The sequence below is a fragment of the Hipposideros armiger genome, unplaced genomic scaffold (assembly GCF_001890085.2).
Source record: "Hipposideros armiger isolate ML-2016 unplaced genomic scaffold, ASM189008v1 scaffold_200, whole genome shotgun sequence".
NCBI classification, from domain to species: Eukaryota; Metazoa; Chordata; class Mammalia; order Chiroptera; family Hipposideridae; genus Hipposideros; species Hipposideros armiger.
In genome coordinates, this window is record NW_017731550.1 from 1676982 (window position 1) to 1703804 (window position 26823).

At 35.7% G+C, this 26823-nt stretch overlaps 1 protein-coding gene across 2 annotated transcripts in view; it reads left to right on the top strand.

Annotated features, from left to right (window-relative positions):
* NEGR1 (neuronal growth regulator 1) overlaps positions 1-26823 on the top strand; it is an 836867-nt gene that overhangs the window by 444674 nt on the left and 365370 nt on the right. For both annotated transcript variants that reach the window (XM_019653229.1, XM_019653230.1), the window contains exon 3: positions 25658-25783. In XM_019653229.1, coding sequence (XP_019508774.1) covers positions 25658-25783 — 126 coding nt within the window. The remainder of the gene's footprint in view (positions 1-25657; positions 25784-26823) is intronic.

Consider the following 26823-nt stretch of genomic DNA (forward strand, 5'->3'; position numbering starts at 1 on the left):
AGAGAAGGTAAGCACAGCATTTACCAATGTGCCATCTTGACTGGAACTCCCAGAAGCACTTGTAAGCTTCATATTTCTACTAGTATCTGTTTATGATGATATATGTATTGTCTGAGGTGATAGGAGCTTCCTGTATGGCTCCTTTGTTTTCTTTCTGAGCTCTCACCAGAATCACCTTAAGTATCTATGTTGTGGCCAACAACACAATGCAATCCACAACAGATTGAAAACTACAGAATTTTTTTGAGCAGAACAGCATTGTGATCTAATTTATTTTATTAGGATTGCTATAGCTTCTACATTGAGAGCTGATTGCAGAGGACAAAAATGGCAACAGGAGGAACAGGAGGCCCTGAATAAAGTAAAAAAGATTTGCTGACAGAGGATATGAAGTGTGAGAAAAAGAGAGAATCTAAGGGTGACTTTAAGGATTTTGGCTTGAACAAACTGGAAAGACCAGATATCATTAATTGAGATAAGGAAGGCTGACAGAATAGACCATCTGAGTGAGCATAACAAGAATTCTCACAGACATGTTAAGGTTGAGGAATATATTAGACACCCAAGTATAGATGCTGAGCAGGCAGTTGTATATTTGAGTCTACAATTCAGCAGAAATATCTGTGTCTATAATTAAGGAGAAAGTTTTCTGCTATTGACTTAGTATTTAAAACCATGAAATATGATGGGGTCATTAAAGGACTAATGCAGATCAAGAAGAAGCCCAAAGATCCATTCCAGAAATGCTCTAACATCAGGAGGCAAGTGGGATAGGAAGGACCAGTAGAGCTGACCAGGAGGAAAGGCCACTGAAGGAGAAAACCAGGCGTGTGATGTCCTGGAAGCAAAGTAAAGAAAGTGTTTCAGGGAGAAGATAATGATCAGCTATGTCATATGTTGGGTAATAGATCAAGTAAAACAAGGACTGAGAACTGGCCATAGGATGAAATAACGTGTATCATTGTGGAAGAATGAGAAAGAGGGTAATACAGAGGACTAGTGGTACTGGAAGTATAATTAGAGTGAAATCAAGACAGAAGGATATTAAGACAATTGGAACTGGGAGTACAGACACATTTTGAGGAGTTTTACTGTAAAAATGATGCAGTATTTGGAGGGGGAAGAGGGCTCAAGAGGTTTTGTCTTATTGCTTTCAGTTTTTCGTTTTTAAGATTGCAGCAATTAAAACATACGTTATGGGAATGACCCTATAAAGGTGAAGCAATGGATGATGTAGGAGACAGCAGGGGAAGTGATGTAACGCATCTCTTGAAGAGTTGAAGGGAATGGGCTGTGTGCTCAGTGGAGGGCTAGGCCTGCATAGGAAGAAGAACATCTCCTTTAATGAGGAAGAAGGCAATGTATAAGGGCACAGAGGATTACATGTGGAAAGAAAGCAAATGATTTTGAAAGTGGAATGTGAGAATATGCATGGTGTGTTATGGGATGAGGAACAGGGATAAGGGATAGCAAACTAAGACTTCTGAGCACCTACACTATATCAGACCTTCTCCCGATGATTAAGAATACAAATCAACAGAAGATAGGTTCCCCTATCCTCAAGAGGCCCACCGTCTAGTAAGGCAGACCGTGAAATAGATTTAATAATGCAGAGTAGTTAATGTCTTAATCTAGTAGATTCAGCTACTTACCTAAACTGTGCCAGCATCCCTGTCATGAATGCATTCATGGGCAGACTCACAAAATGGAAGTTTGAAAAGGATTACAAGGGCAAGTTACCAATATTCTTCCCTAGCTATATCAGCTGTTAAGATTTCTCTAAGCAATATGTTCTCTGCAGGGTTGGTTTTATAAATCTCTAATGCTTCTCTCTTCCATGATATAGACATGGAGAAAACATTAGGCTTGAGCCAGAACAGCTCAGGTTGAATCCTAGATTACCAGTGAACAGCTAAATGATCTGAACAAGCTAATGAGCTTGCCTCAGTGTCCCCATCAGATTCATGGAAATAATCATGGCTCACATAAATGTTGTGAAGATGGAATTCTTTAATGTATTGAAGTGCTTAGAAGAAAAGAGTTATGTGGCACATAGTAAATGTGCAAGCACATTAGTTATTGTATATCCTGTTATTTTATTGCATGTTGTTTTATTTTGTATGTTTCACCCAGTGTCTTAACTTTGATACCTTTGTTTTTCATAATCTATTTTTCTTACTCTTTAGCAGGAATTATATATTTTTTTTATATTTAGCCTTTGCATCTTTTATTTCTTATTTAATATAATTCCTCACCATGAACTTTCTCTTTAAGACTGTTTCTGTATATATTTTTTTCAGTTGCTATTTATCTTTGAGCTAACTGTGGGCACTGTCTGCTTCAAGTCTGAGTCTACCCTCTAAATGGACTGGAGTCAGTGACAATATTGAAAAGCCAGTCATAGCTTCAGGGGGCTGACTCCTCTGCAGCTCTTACTCCCACCCAGCTGTGCTCTGTTTGCTTTATATGCAGAGAGAGTACCTGGGTGTGAGAGGGGACTGCTTGGTTTTTGTTGACCAATGTTATATATATATATATATATATATATATATATATATATATATATATATATATGTCCAAAATATACATTTTAGGAAAGGAAAACTGTATTAAAATTGTAATAGTCAATATATACCAATAATAAAAGATGACTACAAGTCACATTTGACTTCTGCAATTACAAGAGGTGCGCAAAGTGGTTACCATCAGTGTCCAGACTCTGACTCCAGAGTTAGATTATGGCGAACTACTGCTTGAGCAACATTGACCAAAGTGTTGACATCTCTTAAAATGCATATACATTTTTTGGCACCCTTGTAGATATAGATATTAAGAAATTACACCTAATGAAAACAAGCATAGAGATTTTATAGCTGAGCATATTCTACAATTAGATGCTATAGCATTTCAAGTTAAACAATATAAGCTCTATTTTCTAAAAATATTCCATAAAGATGAGCACAATAGAAAGTTTATGGTGCAGGACCTCGTCATAGAAGAGGAATCAGTACCCAGAGAGGTTATTAGGAGGAAATAAAGACAACTAAGTAAATTAGGAGAAATATACATCACTCAGAATCATTTCTGAATAAATAAACTAAATAACCAGAACATGACTGCTGAAGCTATTCAATGCAAGTTATTCACTGTTATTTCTATAAAGCTAACATGTATCAAGCACTTAAGTTATGTCCGGTAATTAGTTCTGTACATATATTACCACATATATTCTTACCAAAAAAATGCTATTGCATAGGTTCTGTAATTATCCTAATTTTGCAAGAAAAAAACACGGATCATAAAATTTAAGTTGTTTGTTTAAAGCCAAATGGATAGTGAGCGATGGAGTTTCAAGGCCACCTGACTCCAGAGTCTATGGCCCTAAACTATATATGGGACATTTTCAATTTGAATCTTATCAACATGACTCACTGGTTTAGATCCTTATGTAGAAGGCAGCGTATTTTAGCGTACCCAACATTTGGCCACTTATTATCTGTTTGTTCTGTGATTTGTATAATTAATAAATATTCTCAGATCTTAATAATAATTAGGTTAGTAATTCCTAACTGGTAATGTGGCTGTCTGAAAGAAATGAAGTAATGGATCTGCAGTACCTAGCGTAAAGGTTCACGTTTATTGAGTACATATCCAAGAAATATTTCCTTCCTCCTTTAATATGTCTGCCCATCTTTCTGAAAATAATGCTGGCTTGTCAGAAGTCTCTTCTTCTCCTGGGTAGTGATACAAATAACTTTGTCCAACACCAACAAATATTTAATAAGCTCCAATGATAAAGCGCCTTTTGTAAAAGAATATTAGCCAATGGTCCCTACCCTACCCTTCAGCCCCTAATCATCTATTATCAGGCACCTATGGAAAACTTACAGCCGTTAAAAAGTCTTCTGTAGCATTCCAGGCAGAAGTGCTCCTCCGCTTTTCCAGAACTTAATCGGTATCCCATTATCTGGTACTGAGCAGTTTACTCCCTCCCTTTGTGATGCCTCTTACTTACATGGCTCCTGGCTCGCTAGGCAATTGTTGGGGAGTGTGACATCTCCTTGTTTAAGAGAGAGCAGAGCCTTGTGCACAATAGGCTCAACTTTCTGATGGATAAAATCAACAAAGTATTTTATTCTGGAATTCATTTTGAACATTTCTTTCAACTCATCACACGCCATCCTTCACTGCATTAAAACAAACAACTTGGTCACACCAGGTTATGTTATATCTAGATGGCTTGAACCGCTCTTCTGGCTTTCAGTCTCACTTTATTTTCTAGATTATTTAAGTGTGATGAAAAGGCACAAAATCAACATTTGAATGGGTTAAAAAAGAGCAATAGCTTTATCTATCATTGCCTCCAAATTAAGGGGGAAAATAGTAGTTGATGATAATGCCACCCATTGGCAGAACATCTTCTCAAAAGCACCTGCAAGCAAGGAGATGTGTGAATAATAGGACTCATTCAGCACTATCTGAAATGTGGTCCAGGCTTCGCAATGCCTCTGAAGATGGGGTAGAGAGCACACAGAGAAGGTATCCATATACTTGGAAGGAACATTTTGCAAGTGTCTGTTTAGCCATTACTTTTAGAGCTCAATTGGTATGCAGTCAGGAGAGAAAGCTTAGCATCAGCATTGCTGTTAAAGCTAGGTTTTCATGACCAAAAGTTGGCTTATCTGAGACCAGCATACAGCACCATTGCTATGGGACTGACTGAGACTTTTGAAATGATCCCCAAAGGCTAGTCTAGTCCAAATTATAGTTGCCCTTTCTTCCACAGTCTACCATTGAACAAAACACTGCTCCCTTCCTGAAGGATGTGAACTTCTGTTTCCAAGTACTTTTTGGAAAATATATCTTTTTCATTCCCCCTTTGCCTCAATCCATTGGCTTGATATTTGATGACACATCAAACATCATTTCCTTACTGGAAATGAAGTCAACAAAAAAATAACTCCTTTTTTTTTTTCATTGTTGATGTTGTGGTGTTTTTTTCTTTTTCTTGTTTGATTGTTTTGGTTTTAAATAATTCAATTGTATCATAACATCAATTGATGTGTCAAATACATTTAATGTTTGATACATAGAAATTGATTATTAGAACTATATGAGAATTTACTTGTGTAATTGCTGCATGTCACACTCATAATGGGTTGAGAGAAATGGGAAAACTGTAAAAGAGAATAGAGGGAGCAGGGAATTAATAAATCATATGTGAAAGCAATAAACAAGTAATTAGCAAGAAAACAGAAAGAAGAAAGGAAGAAGCTGAAAAATGATGAATGCTTTTGGTTCATTTTATGTGTATTTTTTATTAGTAATAACAGTTAATCTTTGTAATTTTGATGTAGTTTCTATTAATGCAATTCTTATTAATACTGACAGCTAATTACCTACATAGCATTCACTTTACAAAGCTGTTTGTCATTCAAATATCAAGTCCCATTTCCAGATTCACAACAACTTCATGAAATAAGGACCATATTAATCTACATTTGGTTTACATTTTTAACTTTTTTTGAAATTTGAAAAACACAAATAACTGAAAATAATAGCAACATGAATACACCAATATACAATTTAATAATGTGATGATATTGATTCACTTTACTTAAAAAAATGAAATAATATATAAATCTAAATGTTTACTCTATTTCCCTTCTATGATTCCTAGCTCTATCTACTCTAAGTTACCATGTACCCTTCATATATATGCTTTTACATATTTACTATAAATGTACCCATAATAGTTTACAGGATAGTTTATGCATTTTCATAAATAGTATCACACTTGCATACTGTATAATTCTTTCTCAGTTGGTACTTTTTTCCATTGAACATTTATTACTTTTGAAATTTTATAAGATCAATCATTATAATTTTTATATTGAACTTATTTTTTACAGCAGTTTTAGGGTTACAGCAAAATTAAAGGGTAAGTACAAAGATTGTCCATATACTCCCTACCCCCACACATACATAGTCTTCTCCATTACCAAAAGTTTCCACCAGAGTGATACATTTGTTAAATTTGGTGAACCTAACATTCACACATCACAATCACCCAAAATCCACGATTTACAGTAAGATTCACTCTTAGTGTTGTACATTCTATGGGTTTGGAAAAATATATAATGACATGTATCAATCATTATAATATCATACATGGTATTTTCACTACTCTAAATACCCTCTGTACTCACCTGTCTTTTCACCCTGTAACCCCTAATAATCACTTATCTTTTCCTATCTTCATATTTTTGCCTTTTCCAGAATGTCATACACATAAAATCACTTGGTATGTAGACTTTTTCAGATTTGCTTCTTTTACATAGTAACATTTATTTAAGATTCTTCCATTGATTTTAATGCCTAGGTAACTCACTTCTTGTAAGCACTGAATAGCATTCCATCATGTGGAATTACCACAGTTGATTCACCCATTCATCTACTAAAGAATGTCTTGGTTGCTCCCAAGTGTGGTCAGTTATGAATAAAGCTACTATAAATGTTTGAATGCAAGTTTGTGTGTGTGTGTGTGTGTGTGTGTGTATACATAAGTTTTCAATATTTTTTTGGTTAATGCCAAGGAGCATGATTGCTGGATCATATGGTAAGCGTAGATTTAGTTTTGTAAAAACCCACCAAATTGTCTTCCATAGTGGCTGTATTATTTTGCACTCCCACCAGCAATGTATGAGGGCTTCTATATGCTGCATAACCTCTCCATCATTTGATATTGTCAGTGTTCCAGATTTTGGCCATTTTTATGGGTGTGTAGTGATATTTCACTGTTATTTTAATTTGCATTTCCCTGGTGACATGATTTCAAGAATATGCTTATTTGTCATCTATATATTTTTGGTGAGTGTGTTCAGGATTCTTGGCCCATGTTTTAATCAGGTTCTTTGTGTTCTTATTGTTGAGTTTTAAGAGTTCTTTATATATTTGGGATAACAGTCCTTTATTAAGTGTTTCTTTACAAATATTTCCTCTCACTCTGTGGTTTGTGCTCTGATTGTTTTGGTGTTGTCTTTCACAGAGCAGAGGTTTTTAATTTTAATGCAGACCAGTTTATTATTTATTTTATGAATTGTGCCTTTGGTGTTTTATCTAAAAAGTCATCTTTATACCCAAGGTCACCTAGGTTTTCTCCTATGCTATCTTTTAGGAGTTTTATAGTTTTCTGTTTTATGTTTAGGTCTATGATCTATTTTGAGTTAATTTTTGTGAAGGGTGTAAGGTCTGTGTCTAGATTCATTTTGTGCTTATGGTTGTCCAGTTGTTCCAGCATCAGTTATTGAAAAGATTATCTTTTCTCCATTCTATTGCCTTTGCTCCATTGTCAAAGATCAGTTTAGTATATTTATGTGGATCTATTTCTGGGCTCTCTATTCTGTTCCATCGATCTATTTGTCACCAATTGTCTTTTTGCACTCAACATTTTATTTTTTTACAGTAGTTGACACTGATACACGTAGGGCCAGTTAAAACATTTTGTCTGCAGTTCAGGATACTATTGTATAACCAAACAATTTATAAACCCATGGCCATTTAAGATTTAGGATTTATGATTTTCCAAACTATATAATCTTTGATAAACTTTCTTGTGCATATGTGAGATTTTTTCTAGTACGGAGGTTCTCAACCATGAATGCACAATGAAATCAACTGGGAAGCTTTTGAATATGATATATAGTTGGCAATTCAGTTTATCTAGATTAGAGTTCATGCATTGGAGTATTTTAAGAACATCCCAGGTTTTTGTACAATGCAATTTTAAGAAACATTCTTCTCATCTAGGGTAGTGCCTCTCAAACTTTAATATGCATATAAGTTACCTAGAGATCTTGTTAAATTGTAGCTTTTGATTTAGTAGATAGATCTGGGTTTCCCTGAGTTCTACATTTGTAACAAGCTCCCAGGTGACAAAGGACACGCTTTCAAGTAACAAGGCTCTGGGGTATGTGAACACTTAGAAATGAAACTATAGAGATATATGTGCATCTTCAGTTTTATTAGCTGTTTTCAAATTGTTTGCAGATTTATCCTTTTTTCATCATTATGTGACATTTCATTTTCTGACACTCTCATCACCTTAGTATTATCTAAGTTTTAAAGTTTTACCAATATTATGGATTTGAAATTGTGTTGTTTTAATTTAAGTTTTCCTAATTATCAATTAAATTCCATTTCTTGTCAAAGAATCAGCCATTAATGTTTCCTCTTTATGAATTCCTGCTTATGTCCGTTATCCATTTTTATTAGCCTGTTCTTCTCTCTTTTTTTAACTTATTGACTTGTATTTCTTTATATATTCAGGATATTAATCTTTGTTTGTTTGTTTATATTCATTATAAACACCTCCCATAAATCTGCGGCTTCACTTAAATTTATGGTGTCTCACATATGTATATTTATGTATATTTTAAAATTTAATATAATCACATTTATTGATGCTATTCATTATGTTGTTTGTTATATGTCTTACTCCTTTCCAACTTCAATATAATAAAGTTATTATATATTTTTTAAACACTTAAATATTTTTCTTTTAATATGCAGGCTTTTAACAGAGGTCTTACTTATTCCTATGCATGATATGAGGCCAGAATCCACTTTTATGTTTTTCCTAAGGTAGCCAGTTTTTCTAGTATCACTGATTGAATTATATATTCCTCTTACCTGATTTGTAATATTTCACTATCAAAAGCTCTGTGTGTGTTTGTTCTGGGCATGTTATGTGTTTTGTGTATATCAGTTTCATTCCAGTCTGTATTTTTTCCATCAGAGTCTTATGATTTATTTTGAGAGTACAATAAGATAAAATGTTTTCTTTATTTTTCTTAAGCAAGATTGTCTTGGTTTGTCTTTGTCCTTTACCCTTAGATATTAATACTTGGCTAATCTTGCTGAATTCTGTGAATAAAAATGTGTTTTAATTTTAACGAATTTGTAGATTTATTTTGGGAAAAATTAACATCTTTTTCTGTAGCCTAGCTAAATTCTCATAAATTTTATCAATTTCAAAAGTATGTAACTTCTCTTTAATATCCTACACAGACAATTATATATAATCAATGACTCTTTTGGACCCTTTTCCCCCCAATACTTATAGTTCTAACTCCTAACCTTATTGAAATGTTTAGGAACTACAGTACAATGTAAAATAGAAACAGTGAAAATGGGCTTTCTAACCTTGTTTCAGTTTTAATGAAATATATCTAACACTTCACAATTAAAGATGATGATAATTGTGAATATCTGGTAGATTCTTTTAGTAACATTATGAAAGAAACATTCTATCCATAGTTTGCAACTTTTTGTTATAAATTATAGTTTTTCTTATGTAATTTTTTGTATAAATCTATTGACATGATTATATATATATATATATATATATATATATATATATATACATACATATATATATATAAATTTCTCCTTCATTCTGTTCCTGTGGAGTATTACATTGATAAATTGTTAATGTTCTCAGTCCTGGAATAGGTAGATTTTTTTAATAAACATCGCTGGATTCACTCAATGAATTCAATATTATAATTAAAATTTTTCTTTGTGCATAAGCGAAATTGCTTTTCTTGGACAGTCCTTGTTCCTATTTAATATCATGATATTGGCTTCATAAAATGAATTGGTGATGTTTTCCTCTTTTTATTTTCAGGAATGGCTTATAACAATTATTTCCTTACATCTTGCTTATTTAATCTTCTTTTGAGAGGGTTATAAAGCATAGAGATTACTTCCTTAAATATTGGTAGATTTCTTCTATAAAATGATTTGGGCATATTATTTACTTTTTGCTAATATAATATCCAAATCAGTTGTACCCTATAGGCAGGCTACATTCCCTAGAGACCAGTTCTCTGTTTTGTATTTCTGTCATTGTCCATATGTGATTTTCAATTTCTAAGGCTACATACATAGCTCTGTAGGGGGAAACATAATGGAGGACCATGAAAGGAAAGTTTTTGTGGGCCAGACGAGAAGATGCACACATCATATCTTCTCTGAGGCCATTGTTTAAAATTAAATCATAAGTAACTACAAGATATTCTGGGAAACAAAATCTAGCTGTGTGCCAAGAAGAGGAAATGAATTTGGTGATCAATTTGCAGCCTTGCTGCACCCCAAAAACAACAAATTGTATGTCTCTACCACAATTTTTTTTCTCCTGTGAATAGTGTTTAATCCCCCTTTGTAAAAAAGTGCCATTCAGTAGCAAGCACACAACTCAGTTCCTTAAGGCACCATTTGAGTGTTATGGCTCTTAGCCTGATAGAAACAGTTTGATGTTACAATCATAGCACGAGTCTACTGACTCCCTACCAAAAACACAATGTTATATACATAATAAATCTTCTCATCAGCTGGTGACTCCGCTGTCATTTGGTACATGTTTTCTTCAGTAGACTAGCTGGCTCGCAAAAATGAACCATAGTCACTGCTGTTTTTGCAATATGTTTGAAAGGCAGGTGGTCATCCTATCCCTGAAGATTAACAGCAATTCAGAGACAAATGTGGAAAAAAAGAGAAACCAGGGCAGAAAGTGTGTGGGTTTAGGTGTTTGGTGAAATAGGATGAGAAGGGCGCTTATGTTACTCATCAACTGAGAAACATATTTCCATCTGCTTATACTAACACATTGGTCTGGATGCCTACACTGTGACTGCTACAATGCACACAAACTCACGAAAATGTGCTGTGGTATAAACACTTAATGCAATATTCATACTACATTGGGAAAGGCAAATATAAAATTGGCCAATGGAGTTTTTAGATAGCAGAGAATAATCCCTTTTTATTCCCCACAAAGTTATTAATCAAATATCCTTAGCATTCCAAGAAGCAACAAGAACTTACTTGGGCCTATTATGTTTTAAGCACTTAGGGGGAACATAGTAAATAACCATTTACCCAGACCCTTTAATGCGTTTATGGTGTCTTGTTCAGATCTGCTTCCTCGTATACCCATATGCAGGAGAGTCAAAGGACACAACAATTGAAAAATCGCAAGAGCGTATTTGATCCAAGCACCCACTCAATGTAGTAATTCCTCTTCTAATCCTACTGGTCTGCCATATTCTCTGAGAATCCTCTGATGACAGGAAGCTTACATTCTTATAAAATAACCTCCTTCATTCTGAGAACACTTCCTGTTAGGGTGCTTATTATAATGACCTGAAATCTATCTACCATTATTCTGCCCACTAGCACAACCTAGACTAAACCCCCAAATCAATCCAAAAATGTACCGTTCTTATCCTTATGTAGCATCCCTGGCTCCTTCAACTGTGTCTTTAAATGGTACTAAGTCTGGCCCCTCAGTTATTCCAACTGATCTCTAATTGTAAAGCAACCAATCAGTGTTTCATTCTTAAATTGTAATATTATAACTGAACACATGACCCCTGATACGGTTTTACCAGTAAACGTATCTCCAAGAGCTCCAGCCAGTTTGGTTAACACTGAGAGAAGGAAAGGGCCAAATACTGATTCCTAAGGCACATACCTAACATTCTCTCTTTGCATTTACATGAATCCATCCACCAGCACTGATTGTAGTTGCTTTACCAGAAGGGGTCTTCCTGGCTGGGTGAGTTCCTTGTCCACACTTCATTTTATTGCTTAAACTATCATTAACAATGGTCAATGACCCCTGAAATTTGTATACACTCAATATGTTCATAGAATTCCTTTTATCTACTAAGCTAATTCATCTACCCAAAAGGTAATTGTTGTTATTTTGATATGGCTGAACCTTGCCCTCATTTCTCTCAACCCTCAATCCAAATATTAATATATACTGTCTACCTTTCCAGTATAGTAGTAGCAGTGATGAAAGAATACAAATTTATGATAGTTAGGTATCAGTAAAAATATAGAACAGCAAAGAGCTAGTGTTTGTTGGGTAGATAATTTGAGTGCTTCAACTTTCAGAAAGACGAAATGATTTGGCTTATTTTTGGAGGTTTTGCCAAGTGATGAGACCAGAGTGTTCAAAACAAGAAAGTTCAGTGGGCAGGAGAGATAGTTACAGAACACATGTGCCCAAGGGAGTATACATTTTAGTCTTAACTGCATTTTTAAGTTCTTAAAAATATAATATGATATTACCTAGAAAGCGAAAATTAAAGTGCATGAGGCTTTTCAACTGGGATGTGAAAATATGCTATACACCTAGTACCTTGGAAAAGTTACAATAAATCAATGTTTCTTAATACCCTGAGGAGTAGTTTATTTACAATCATATTTTTTTAATTCAAAAAGGGGAAATGGTAAAATATTTCTGTTACTCAGAATGTAGTAGTTAATATGAGGAAGAATGACTTTTTAATGAATGTTTTAAAGACTAACTCTCCAAATAAGGGACATTCAGAATTGGCGAAAACATTCGTATTCAATACTTTCTGAGCTCTTACTGTATACCAAGAATAATCCTGTAAAGTACTCAGGGCTGGATCTAAAAAAGTTCCTGCATTTATATGAGCTCTCCAGAAATGTGTGGAAAAAATTAATTTGTTCATAACCTGAAAGTGAATAGAGGGAATAATTTTAGTTATGACCAGCTATCGAGTTCAGTCAACTGTTGCAACCACAGTGATGAATACACAGTCTACAGAGGGTCCTGATGTTTCTCAACCCTGTGCCTTCGCACCTGTCACTCTACTCAGAATGAATGCACTTCTCTATTTAGATAGTTACAACATCTTATTCCAAAATTCATCTTTGTATCTTCTTCGCCACCCTTTCATCTTCATCTGGGTTGGGTGAGTTCCCTTTAGAGATACATAATATTTTATGTATTTGTCTCTTATATAACTTTATGTAATTATGTGTTCAATTCACTTCAATGTTTGTTTTTCTCCTATAATATAAAAACTACTAGAAAGAAGCCATTCTATTTTATTAGTTTTAAGTTACTAGCACCTGTCATAGTCCCTGGTGCAAAGCAAGTGATAAATAAGTATCTTATGACCAAATAAACAATATACAAATTTGTATAGAGAGATCTTTTGAGGTTAGCCTTTCTATAATTATATTTGCCCCTGTATTACCATATTCCAGCATTAATAAAGGAACACAATGATGGTACAGGATACAAACACATGTCCAATATAATATATATCAACTATGTAGCAAATACGCTTTGTTTGTATGTATTCATACATATGCAATATATAATTTATGTATGTGCATACGTATATATAACTAATTGATTATATAATTTCTATATTGCACTTAAAAATACTGACTGATTGTAAGTCACCAAATTTTAGTGTATTTATATGAATCCTCTATATTATGCTATCATGACTTACAAGGAATATACCTATGAATACTTTCCCTACTAATGAAAATGCTCATTAGAATAACAGCTAGATACAGGACAATTTATAAAATTACACTCATTTGATAGAAATCAACGAGTTAAAAAGATAAACCTCTTATTCAAATCCAAGAGAATTGTGAGTACCTGAAATTTTCAGAGTTTTTGTGCTTCATATTTAAGTGTAAGTCCCAGAAGCTAGCCCTAGTATAAAACAATTTCTGGCAAGAGAGTGACTTTTTTTCCCCCAATGAATAATTTAAAATGCAACTTTTTCCACACGAACCTTCTTATATCTTGGCAGTAGGCACAGTATTTCAATAATTTATACAATTTTGAATATAATATAGTTAATGCCATACAGGCAATTTCTTTGATATTGAATTATAAGAGAATGCACTTAGGCCACTGTGACTAATGATCTAGGGGCCAGCAAGATGGTAAATTACCTTTTAACCCAATTTTAGAGAGAATCTGTGCATGTAACTATAGGACTCTACTGAGATTTGGTACATAGTTGCACAGCAATATGTGGTTGTTACATTCTGAAAACATAAATAAAGCATTCTCTTTGAGAAAAGTAGATAAAGGAACATGATGATTTAAGTAATGTGGATAATTATTTGGGGAGGAGCAGAATATTAATGTAAATCATGGTTTTGTTATTTAAATTTCTGAATAAAACCTATTCTCAGAGTGATTTCCTAAGGCAGGACTCTAGTCCCTTTCGTGACCTAATCATGGTTATTCCATGACAGGTGAACAAGCACACATTAGTGGCAAAATGTACAGCATTGATGAAAAGCAAAGCAATGCAATGGGAAAAATAAATTCCTTGCGTTTTCTAAGGCAAATGAACAGGCTGAGGGCTTGCCAGGTCGTAAGGCAGAGATGGCAAGATTGTGACTTCATGACTGAATCCAGACCACACAGGGCTTGCAGCACATGGTGAGGATTTTGTAAACACATAAATCTACGGGCAATGTTTTCTTTCATAGGCCATGTAGATTTCTGTATTATGACAATTTCCCAGTATGTGATGATCAAGTGTCTTCAGTAAGTGGTACATTTTTCTAATTCCCATAACAGTACCATTTGGATTGGTGCCAGGGTAAGTCACAGATATTTGCATGAGTTTATATCGTCCAAAAAAAAAGGAAAAATTAATGTCTTAAAGATTGGCCTGGACATGTATTTCCTACATGGGAATTATCAGTGGTAGCTGCCGTCTTTAGATCGGTGCTCTCCATCAGGCCCTATTACTCAGAGTGTATATATGCACCTTTTCCCTCCACCTACATTACTCATGTATGTTACTTAGGCATTACTTCAGGTATCTTATTTTTTAACGTAAGTAATCAGGGCTTTGATCCTCATGGCAAGTTTCCTCATCTATTTTGGAGTCTCTATTTTGTTCCATTTTCTATTGGGTTGTGGGAAAAATCATGACATATTTTTTCTATGGTTTTCATTGCAAAAATGCATCATGACTTTTCCGACAACCCAATATCTTGATGCCAATGCCACACTCTCTTTTGTTGTACCTTTATAATAATGTCTTGAAATCAGTTAGTATAAGCCTTCTAACTTTCATTATTCTTTCAACCTATGCTTAAACTTGGTGATTTTAAACAACTACAGTTATGTATTTTACTCACAATACGGCATTATAGACACAATGTTTGGAGTCTCCCTGGGATGGCTTGAACAGTTAGGGCTAGAAGGGTTGGGATGCTTCCCAGGCTCTCTTTTTGTTCCTGTTGTCTCAGAACTTCTCCATGTGAGGTCCACAGTTGGTGTCTCCCCATGTTCTCTCCAGCATGGTGGTGTCTCCATGATAGGTAGGCTAATTATATAGCAACTCACATCTCCAAGAGTCAGTGTTCTCACAAAACAAGGCAGTTGACAAATGACATTTTATGATTCAGTCTTGGGAGTCGTAGAGCTTTACTTGTGAACTCTATTATTTGAGACATCCAGAAGCCTACTCAAATCCACCTGAAGATGGGGCAGGAAGAGGACAAAGACCCCATTCATGACAGAGGAAGTCTTAAAGAATTTGGGGCCACATAAGCCAACTAACAAAGAAGCAAGTTGGCTGGGCGGAAGAAGAAATTGGAGACTGGATATATAGAATAATACCCCATGATAGGCCCCACCCCTGCCAACAAAATAAAAGTCATGAAATTCTCACTACAATATACATAGTAATATCTAACAAATACTAACCTTTTCTGTAAGTGTCCTTTTGTTAGGCATGTTTTCAGTGAGAAAATGAAGAAAACTACAATCCCCTATGTTGAAACTTCCCCTTACTACCTACTAACTCATGTGTGTCTTAGAGAAAGGGACATTTGATTTCCAGCCAAGGCTTAAGCTTAATTCCCTGGTAAGCTTGTTGGGTCACGTGGAAATCTCTTGGATCTATATAAAAGTACGTGCATCAAAATATTGAAATAAAATATATGAAACTATTAACGGTGATTCTCTCCAAGCGGTGGAATTATGGTAAAGTAAATTACATGAAATTACCAGTAGCCATTTGTTTGTAACCCGCCGAAGGGGAATTTTAGATGTTTCAACCTAATAGGTGCTTTTGGGTTTTTGTTCCTCATTCTTTATATAGTTTTCCACATTCTCTTCAATAGGTGTATACTACCTTCATAAGTGGGAAAATAAATATAATGGTCAAGGAACAAAGGAACCAGAGTGCTTCAGAGAAGGCGTTCTTTTTCTGCATGTGCTCCAATGACACATCATCTCCGAGAGTACAAAAAACGGCACAGCAGCCTTTAAATAGAAAAACCTGCTAAAACACATTTGCAGAAACCTGATCCTATCAAGGAGAACTCATATTTAACTGAAATACACTTACCTCGTGAAAGCAGGAAGCAGGTGTTACATTATAACTCTATGAGTCCAAGGGTAGACATTGGACTCTCTTGTGTTTCAAAAAACACAAAAGCAAGCTTTTAGCAATGGGAAATGTTTGCAAAGATGGAAGCTGGGTTCTGGGCTGTTTCCTATGGTTTATGTGGGGAATAGTTCACTGCCAAGGATGAGGCAAGAAAAGTTCACCCAGGCTATTCCAGAGGGTGTTTTCCTGGTACATTCCCAAACAGAACAGTGGCACTGGCCACCAAGTTTATGGGAATAGTGACTGTCCTGAAAGAAGGTACCTGCTTTCCTCAACATAAATTCCTGGAAGGAGAAATCATTGGCTTACTGGGCTGGGATTTATTTTTTTTTTTAAGTTCTTAAAGTGTACTGCCAAATTGTTTCTAGGAAAAAGCTCATTGTTAATTCTTAATAAAATGTTACCGTCACTGCAGGTTTTAAAGATACAGAGTTGGTTCCTTAAGAAATCTGCCTCACTAGGTATGCTGCATGTGTGTGCTCTGAGAGATTTCAGTCGCGGTATTCTTCCTCTGTATTTTGTAACTATTTTCTAGGAAGAAGGGTGAATTAAGCAGGCATTGTAGATTCTCTGTGATATACAACATGCTGTAAGTGTGTTCTAGCCTTCCTGCTGCCGCTGCTTCCGCTGCTGCCTGAGGGGGTAGCTGCTATTACAGTCCTGATTTTAAGCAGTATTTTATATCTTTGAAACATCCAAGTAGGCGAAGCTGAAGCTAGCCTGAGGTACAACAGGAATTTGAACTCTGGTGTATAAACACTCTTGTGTAGAGGCCAGCTATTGATCCTCTAGCCAAAATGAAAACCTTTACAGTCTGAAGTGTTGAAACTCTTATATAACAATGTTGTATTTTTGCCTTAGAAATATGTTTATATAGCAGGTGAAAAGTGGCCTTCAGTCAAAAGTTTTAAAATCATGAGATAAATGTGAAGCTACCAAAACCTAGCCCTTCTAAGCCAGTAGCCTCATTAAATTCAATTTGTGTGTGTGTGTGTGTGTGTGTGTGTGTGTGTGTGTGTGTGTGTATTTGCCACTGCAAATCTACCTAACAAATACCCATGCCTTCCTTTAGTGAGAAAATCTGTCTTAAAATTTAGGAATTATTTTCTCTCATCCTACCTGAGGCATCACCTGTATATTAGGTAGTCAAATTACAATGGAGAGGACAAAAAAAAGGGGGGAGCTATTTCCACTTTGATTTTTTTTCCATAACTCCATGTCCTGTGGGGTTTTTTGTTTGTTTGTTTGTTTTTTTTTTGTGGAGGGCAGTGTCACTGGCCCTCATATGTGGGATCCGAACCAGGGCCCTCTGGTGTCCCAAGCCAGTTCTTAACCATCGCGCCACTCGGCCAGCCCACTGTGGGGTTTTATCCCTCTTGGATGCTTACTTTCTTCTGTCCATTGCTTTCTATCTTGTCCATGGTTATGCAAAACCAATTCTGGGCTTCCGATGGGTAATTAACACAGTGGGCAAAAACGGCCAGGACGCGCTTCTCCCTCCAGTCTGGAGTCCTCTCTCCACCCACCACACTGCTCCCAAGAAGTGTGAGATAAATGCAGACTATTAAAGCATCATCTCTTCTACAGATAGCCACATTTTAACATTAGGCCTTTGTAGGCAAATAACTTTTCTGAGGATGTGAAGGAAAGCCTTTCTAATTAGAGTGGAGATTTTAAATAAACAGGAGAGAGAAGTTTGTGCAGAGGTCTTTCTGGTATCTTGTAATCAGTTTCCAAATATGTAGATTTTGGAACTCCACCCGCCCCCCCAACCTGGATATCCTGAGTTAGCTCTCCCCTGAATCTCAGGATTGAAAAACAAACAAAAAAACCTCATCATGTGATGACTGTCTGGGTGGAGGAAACTACTGTTTTTAGCCATCCAATTCCACTCAAATGCCATCTGTTGCATAAAGCCTTATCCAACATCAGTATCCCCTCCAATTCTGAGTCCATTGGCAGAGTTAGATTTACTACTCTGTGTTCCCCAAACACCTTATAGTTACAGCATCCACTTTCTCAGATGTATGACTCCATATTATATTTAATAGTGTTGGATCTTTCTAACTCTTTAGACATGTACTTCTGAAGATTAATCTGCCTAATCAAATTGGTGCTCAGTAAATATTAGGATGGATGGATAGATGGATGGAAAGATGAATGGATTAAAATAGATCATTGCCTATTTTGCCATTTTATATACAGTAGATTGAGAAAACTTGTGCATAGGTTTTCTAAAAATGGAAAACCACTAAGCAATATGACTCAAAGTTTGAATCGAAGTCTGAGAGATAGGTTTTCTCAAACATGTTCTTTGCCCCCAAAAGTAGTTCTGGCATATTCCATCAGTAGGTAATTCACAAGGCTGGCAAGTTTGCGTTTGCGAGGGTATTTTTTCCTCCTTTCACTATCTGAGTGATGGAATGAGGGGAGAAGCCATAGAAATTTCTGAAATCTCAGAAACCATAAAATGTCAGTGATAATCTATAAGCTGGAGAGAATAATGTTGCTAGTGAGATGCAGGCCAGGAAACCATCAAGCACCCACTAGCAAACTAATTTAGAAAAAAAAAAATCATGAAAGAATATCTTCTCTCAGTTTGAGAACAGCACCTTTTCCAAGAGGTTTGTTATACAATGTAGATCTGCCTTCACTTTTCTGTGGGCTGGCCAAGACTGAAAAGTGAAATGCCAGCCTAGGGAAAAAGAAGACTGTTCTTTTGAGATTGCCAGCCATTTCCAGATGTGGGAGTGCAAAAAAAGCCAATTCTCCCAAGATTTATAGTTATGTCTAGCTTGTTGACTCAAGCAGTTTGGAAAATCTGCAGAGATGGTTTATTCGAAGTAAACTGGACTCCAAGTCTTTGGAGCGAGAGAGAAGGCGGGGGGTTGGGGGCGGGGGGGGGAAGCAGAAATAATATGTATATACTCTTAGAGCCAAATCCTTTTGTCCCTAAATTTTCATAGCTTCTCAAGTAAAAAATAATAAGTAAACAGCCAACACACATCGCCTAAGCATCGCCTAAGTTGTGACAGCCCATTTTGTTGAAAATAAATGTATATGATTATTGCCCAATTATTTCTCTGAGTTGCACAGCAACATCTTTAATAGGCAATGGAATAGAAAAATACTGTGATATTAAATGAGTTAAAAGGAATACAGGATCCCCAAACTCAGAGAATCTGACAAAGTCACATAGGACCCATGGCATTATAATTACATTTTCACTATATTCTCAGAATTTTTATTATATCATCCCCGCAGTGGTATGAAATTCTATGGGACATCTTCTTTAAGAAATTGAAGAAATATTAGCTCAGCACATGCTAGAAAAATAAAACAAATATTTGTTGACTATCCCATATGTGCCAGGCCCTTTTGTAGGTGTTGGTGATATATATGCTGTTGAATAAAGCAAACAATGTTCCTACCCAATGACTTTACTTATGTTCTGTGACGAGAAGACAGGCAGTAAACAAGTAAAGAAATAATAAAAAAAAGAAAACAATGACAATGACAGATTGTAAAGGATACTGCAACAAAGAAACTATAAGAAGAAGAGGAGTGAGTAGGGACAGAGGGTTGTGGGTGCAGGTGGTTATTTCAACAAGACACATACCCAGGAAAATTGATCTTGCTTTAAGATGATCAGTGTCATCAGTGATGCGATGAAATTTTAACCTTTCAGCATTTACTCTGAAATGTACATTTCAGTGTTGCTATTTTGTGGTAAGTTTTTGGGGTGGAGGAATTCCCTGTGAAAAGAGGATGGTCAATCAAGATACCAAAGAGATGGAATCACTTTTATTTTTATTTTTTATTTGGCCTGGAAAACATGTTTGAAGCACAGATCTAGTGACTGTGTGCATAATTCAAATAGATACAGTGAAACCTTTAAAGGTTTTTGTTAAGGAGCCTAGAACTTCAGAGAATGAGTGGGAAGACACTCAGTACAGTTTCCTATAAAACACTAGTGTGATTTTTACACCGTGACTAAGGAAGCAGGTGGTGTTTGTGCCCAGAATATTGTAGTTACAATAAATGCAAAACTGAAGTTTTCCCATAATCTGTGACTATGTGACTAAATAAATGTTATGAGTGTTAGGTTACATAAGTACTCCATCCAACTTTTAGCCCTGGCAACCTAAACAAGACCTCCATATGGATTGGTATCTGTAGTGTTTCATGGACTATTACAACTCAAGAACTCGATGGGGCATTTAATTGAGTCCAGTGAGCCAGGGTAAATTTACAGATCCAAGTAGTCCATGTCTTGAATTTGCAGTTAAGATAACCATCAAATACACCTTCTAAGGGTTCTCAATATTATGTGACCCAACTGCACATCTCATACATCTCAGTGGAGGCATAAACTCTCTTTTCTTTATTGTTTCTGAAAATCATCTGTACAGACTTTTAATATAATAAAACACTGTGCTCATTTGACTCCTGGAATTTACAGATGAGTCACTCTTGTGTCGAGTTCTCAAATTTTTACAGTTATGTTCCAGACTACAAGATAAATTCTTGGAAGACACTCAAGTTAAACCTGTGAAGGCTGTTCATTAAACAAACAAAATATTTGTTTATATAGCTCAGAAAGCATATCCACAACAGCAACAACAAAAAACATGCAGCCCCTCACAAACTCAACTGCTCATTATATGCACATGGCAAGGAATACTATCAAATAGTTGGCTGTGTGGGAATCATTAGTATTTGGTTTGGATATGTATTCTGAGATTTTCCTTACCGACACTGCTTCATACCCTGCCTGATAACATTATAATGGATGATTCAGATGGGGGAAGACAGTTGGGGCAGGTCAGACTGCATAATTTTTTGGTGAAAGTGAAACCAATAAGAGTTAAATTACCTTTAGTGAATCTAAATCTATAGATACATTTAAATATGCACCATCATCTCATCATGGAGTCAACTGAATAGGAGTTGAGAACAAGGTGTTAAGTAGCTGTTGAAGTTGAGGCCTGTGAATAATTAAAGTCAAGGCAGGTTATGAACTTGAGAGATCAAGAGTGATTCCTTTAAATGTATATGTGAATTAAAAAAAAATTTTTTTTCACCCCAACACAACCTTTCAATCTACTTCCAACCTCTGTTGTTTATAAAGTTTCCAGTGCTTTACAACTCTTTAACTGGTGACACACAACAAATAATTTTCAACACAGTTGTAAAGTCTTGTATATCCCAATTAGAGTCTCATTAGGAGAGATAGTCTATGACTTAATATGAAACCTAGAACTTCTTTACTGTTTTTATTTCTGGTGTCATGATGATGATGGCAGTGATGGTAATGTAATAATTATTTCCTGTAAATTAAGCAAGTTTACATATAGATGAATAACTTACTTCTTTATTACTCTGCTCTAGGTCATAAAATACTTAAATAATGTGCACAGAAATGCAAAACACTTACTAAAATCTGTAGTTATTTAGTGACTTAAAATTATTCAGTTGGTTAAACATATTTTCTCCTTTTTAAAGAAATCATTTAATTTCTAAATGAAAAAGTGAGAAAATTTGAAATAAGGTATATAGAAAAGGAACACACATCCAGAGTAGTAAGTTATTTTAACTCTCTTCATTTTTCTTTTTTTCTAAGCAACTGCACAGAATATTGGACATACTGTAAGACATGTTGCTTTGTTATGTAGAAAGCTCCAGAGGCCTTCCCACCTGTGTGCATGCATCATTTATAGACAAACCGTAACCCAAGAGCAGCTACTGGAACTGGATGGTCTTAAGACGCCTGAGATATCACCATTCTTCTCTACTTCTGCCATCCAAAGTAGAAGCATCTCTTTTCTCTCCCATTTTCCCTTAGCCTGATGCTCCCTGGAATCATCCCAAATCCTCCCCTAGTACTTTACCTTATTCTGGAAGCAGAGCTGACAATACTTCTACTTATGTTGTCCTACATTGAGGTTTTTAATAGTTTTTCTTCTTTATAAATAGTACCACACCAAATAGCTTTGCGTATAAACTGTCCTACATGGTTCACATTGAAAGAAACAAGCACTCAGTGTTCACTACCCAGAGTGATATATAGATGATGTATTACAAAATTTTGCACTTAAAACCTATGTGATTTGAGCCAGCAGAGTGGCGTGTTGGTTAGGAGTTGGCTTGGGACGCCAGCTCTGAGCAGCAGGGCCCTGGTTTGGATCCCACATGAAGGCCAGTGACGCTGTGCCTTCTACAGCTAGGATGGTGAAAAACAGCTTGACCTGAAGCTGGGCTGCTGTGAGGCTGGCTGGCAGTGGGTGTGAGCTTTCCTGAGCTGCTGAGAGCCCGTCCAGTGGCTGGCAAGCAACTGCCTCACCCGGGAAGAGCACAATGATAATACCAACATGGGCCAGTGAAGCAGCGTCCTCCACAACTAGACTGAAGAACAAAAGGACAGCAACTTGTCTGTTGCCCTTCCCTGATTCCCCAACACTGTTCTCCTCCCCGAATTCCCCAATAATAAAATCTCTAAAAAACAAACAAACAAAAAAACACTTATGTAACTATACTAACCATTGTCACCCCCAATAAAGTTTAATTAAAAAGAAAGAAAGAAACTAACATAAAACTAATCTCTACTGATTTGGGCCCAGAAAGAATACCTATTAGATAGGTGTTACTCATGTAAAATGGTAAGGGAAAATGTGGAAAATATTTGTCTCCTTTTAGTTACTTACCTGTCCGCCCCTTTCTTTTAATTTTAAGTTCCTTGTGGACAAGGTTTATGTTTTGAAATGTTTGCATTTCCTGTGAGTTCAGAATTATTCCTATCATAATACTCAGTAAAAGTTTGAAATCTTCAACTGAACATGCAGTGGCTTTGAGTATTCAGTGAAGCAACACCTGTTTTTGTGTCCACAAGCTGCAGTGCACATGAAGGATTTCATTGGTCCTCTCTACACACAGTATCTGCAGTCGACAGGTGATGCGTGCTAGGGAGAAGAGCCTTGCCAAAGGGATGTTCCCTCTTTCCAGATGTTTCTTCCCTGCAGCATATTCTGAATTATGAGGCCCCAGGAGGTGATTGCGATCACTGAGATGACGTGTCACACCTGGACTTAGACACTCGTCCCCCACTACACAATTTCACACAGTTAAATGTCAAACCTATATTGATTGCTAGGGAACTTTTGTTTCTCTGTGAAGTCAAATATTGTGTTTAATATTAGTTTACCACTCATGTTTAGTGCTCACAATATAGGTAGATGTGTAAAGATGAAATAAAATGGTTTTAAGAACAGACAGAGTAGACAAAATAATGTAATTGAGAGGATAGGGTGCATGGTCTCATGACACTCCATCTTTTTCCTTAAATATACACAACCGCTGTCTAAAGCTGTATCAGTTATATGTTTGAAATATATAAATAAACTAGCCAGACTAAACTAATGTCTATGTACTATCTTCTGTATAAAGGAGGAAAGTGCTATGTAACTTGTTCTATTTTCTTAATAGTGGGCATTGGTATGTATGTATCTGTGTGTGTGTTTGTGTGTGTATACATTCACACATATGCACACGTATATTTCATAGTTTACTATATCAAAGCTATACCTACATCCACCTAGCCAAATGGTATTCTTGGTTGTCGTTAAGTTTATTTTTATTAACTTTCCTGTTCACCAGTAGTAAGTCATTCACATTTTTCCCTACTTTCCTTCCATGGTATTTCAATGTCTGTATTTCTGTTCTGTTTCATTTAAGCTAAAAAGAGTCTTCTCTTTGGAAAGGTTTTTAATTTTTTATTATTATTATTATTTGCCTGAGAAGAGCTCACTGAAGAGTTTAATGATGATATGTTTTAAATGCCAATTAAAATATGTCGTTTAGAAACACTTACAATGGTATGTCACTTAGGAATAAGCCTTTTCCTCAACCATAGCCACAGTTACATATAATGGAATGCTTTATATTTGTAATTATCATCCAAGCTTTTCTTGTAGCAGAGTTATGGTTCTGTTAAAAAATCAAAGATGATATTCAAAGTCTGGGTAATTTAATTTATCCTTATGACAGATTTTAGTTACTGTTTTTTTCAAAAACTGTGGAAACATCTTTTGTGTAAAGAAACCCTAAGAATGTAACAATTTAAAAAAAAGAGTAAAATAGCACATTTTTCTAATAATAAGGTATCTAATCACCATTTATTTAGCTTTGACATGGAACTTCAGTATACTATAATTTGTATATAGTAAACCAAAAGTTATGGCACAGGCCAATCATATATACTACCAAGGTGGTGAAGTTCTGAGAGCACTTTTAAGGCATGGGGAAAAGGCAGTACTGAAATTAAATGCAATATCATATATATCTTTTAAAACATCCAATAATAATAGCTAATACTGATGCCAAGTGCTTTTTGACATCATTAAACATATACTGACTTGTTTAATGTTCACAGTAGCTGTATATGGTCTGTATTATTATTATCTCCAGCTTTCAGATGATGACACTGAGGCTGAGATAGATAGTAACGAGCCCTAGATAACACACTAGCCAGTTAGAGGGCCCAGGATTCGGATTCATGTTGTTTGAGGATTAAATGAGACCATTTGGTATTTGAGAGAATATGGACACTTTAATCCTGGAAGTTAATTTAGGGATTTATTTTTCTATCCAAATTCCCAAAGTGTATTCCATGATCACTAGTTTCAGCAGCTGCCCTGGTGATAAAAGCTTCCATAGCCTAATACATCAGGGGAGAAAAAAAAAAAAGAATATTTCCCCATTTACTCTTGGAGATTTTTAGTGGGCATAACAGAGTTTCTAAGAAATCCCTCAATGAAGAGACCTGTTTCAATCAGTGGTTTTCAGCCCACTATTTGGCAGATAGAAAATTGAGGCTCAAAATACCTTTGGGACCTTGAAATCTTACTTCCCAATCCTGTATATGTTTACTCAGCTCTTAAATTAGTAAGTAGGCATAACTGGTCTGTTATTTTAAGTTTCTTCCAGATTTCCTTTTTTATTTAATCATTTCAACAAGGAAACCATCATTATAGTGAAAATACATGGGTAGAACAGGCAGATTGGCTATATCTTAGTTTACAAAATACAAAGTATCCACAATAAAAATTCAATATAGGCAATATTTAAACTTTTGTGTCATTAAGTATTCCACTTATCCTGAAATATCAATCAACAGCTACAACAACAGAAACAAAACAAAACAAAACAAAAAAACTCTAGGAATATCCTGAGGATGCAGAGAATAAATAAGTCTTTGGGTGATAATCATAGGCCATAAGTCCATTTCACCACCACGGTTTTATTGCACGGTCTCATGGAGTTTTATCATAAATAGTTCAACGAATTTTATGTATTTTTTTTCTGACCCACTGCATGTTTTACCATTTCAGTTCCTCCGAAGATATATGACATCTCAAACGATATGACCATCAATGAAGGAACCAATGTCACGCTCACTTGCTTGGCCACTGGGAAACCAGAGCCTTCCATTTCTTGGCGGCACATCTCCCCGTCAGGTAAAGCAGAAGCCTGTCAGTATTGTTTGTGCTGTTCAGTGTTCTCCAGTAACCCCACACATTCAGAACTTAAGAGTCAGATTCTCTTTCACATCTTACTCGTGAGGTAGGCAGGATGTGTATTTTTGTATTAAACACAGTGTAGCTTCTAAAAGTTAAATGAACATTTTATGTCCGAGCCCAGAATAGAACCCATGTCTCTTGATTCTTAGTCAAGGTTATTTTCATTTTAGCATACTGTTTAATCACAAATCAATAGACAGAAGACTCCAGTGGTGGAAGTAGCACAAGAGAAATAACTTCGTTTCAGTGTTGAAGGCATTTATTCAATAGGCATTCACATGTTAATAGGCCTTCATGAACTGCTCTAAGGTAATCAAGGGAGTAAGAAAGTATACAAATGATGAGGTCGCTGGGTCTAATTTGAAAATGCAGTTCAGAATTAAGAATCGGGTAGTTAAAATTAAATTTTAACTGATGAGGGATCTAAAAACTCCAGAGTTTAAGAAACTTATACAAGATCACATAGGTAGGTGAAATTAAGGGGTATAATGTGTTTATGGGTGTCTGGTACTTCTACAGTGTGCATCCTCCTGGAGCAGCGGTTCTCAGCCTTCCTAATGCTGCGACCCCTTAATACAGTTCCTCATGCTGTGGTGACCCCCAACCATAAAATTATTTTCGTTGCTACTCTATAACTGTAGTTTTGCTACTGTTATAAATTGTAATGTAAATATCTTTTTGTTTTCCAATTGTCTTAGGCGACCCCTGTGAAAGGGTCGTTCGACCCCCAAAGGGGTCACAACCCACAGGTTGAGAACCGCTGTCCTAGAGAGACTGAGACTGCTTCAGGAAGTGGAGGGTAATCATCATCAAAACACTCCTGTTTTTACAGCCACAACTCCAACAGAGTCATCAATTTGTCTAAAATTTAAATATTTGAACTATGTAGCTTTGAGTATACCATGGGAGTGAAGGTGGTGCTTTTAATGAATAGGGTGCCACATTTCAGACAATAGAATTTGATTTAATTTATATAT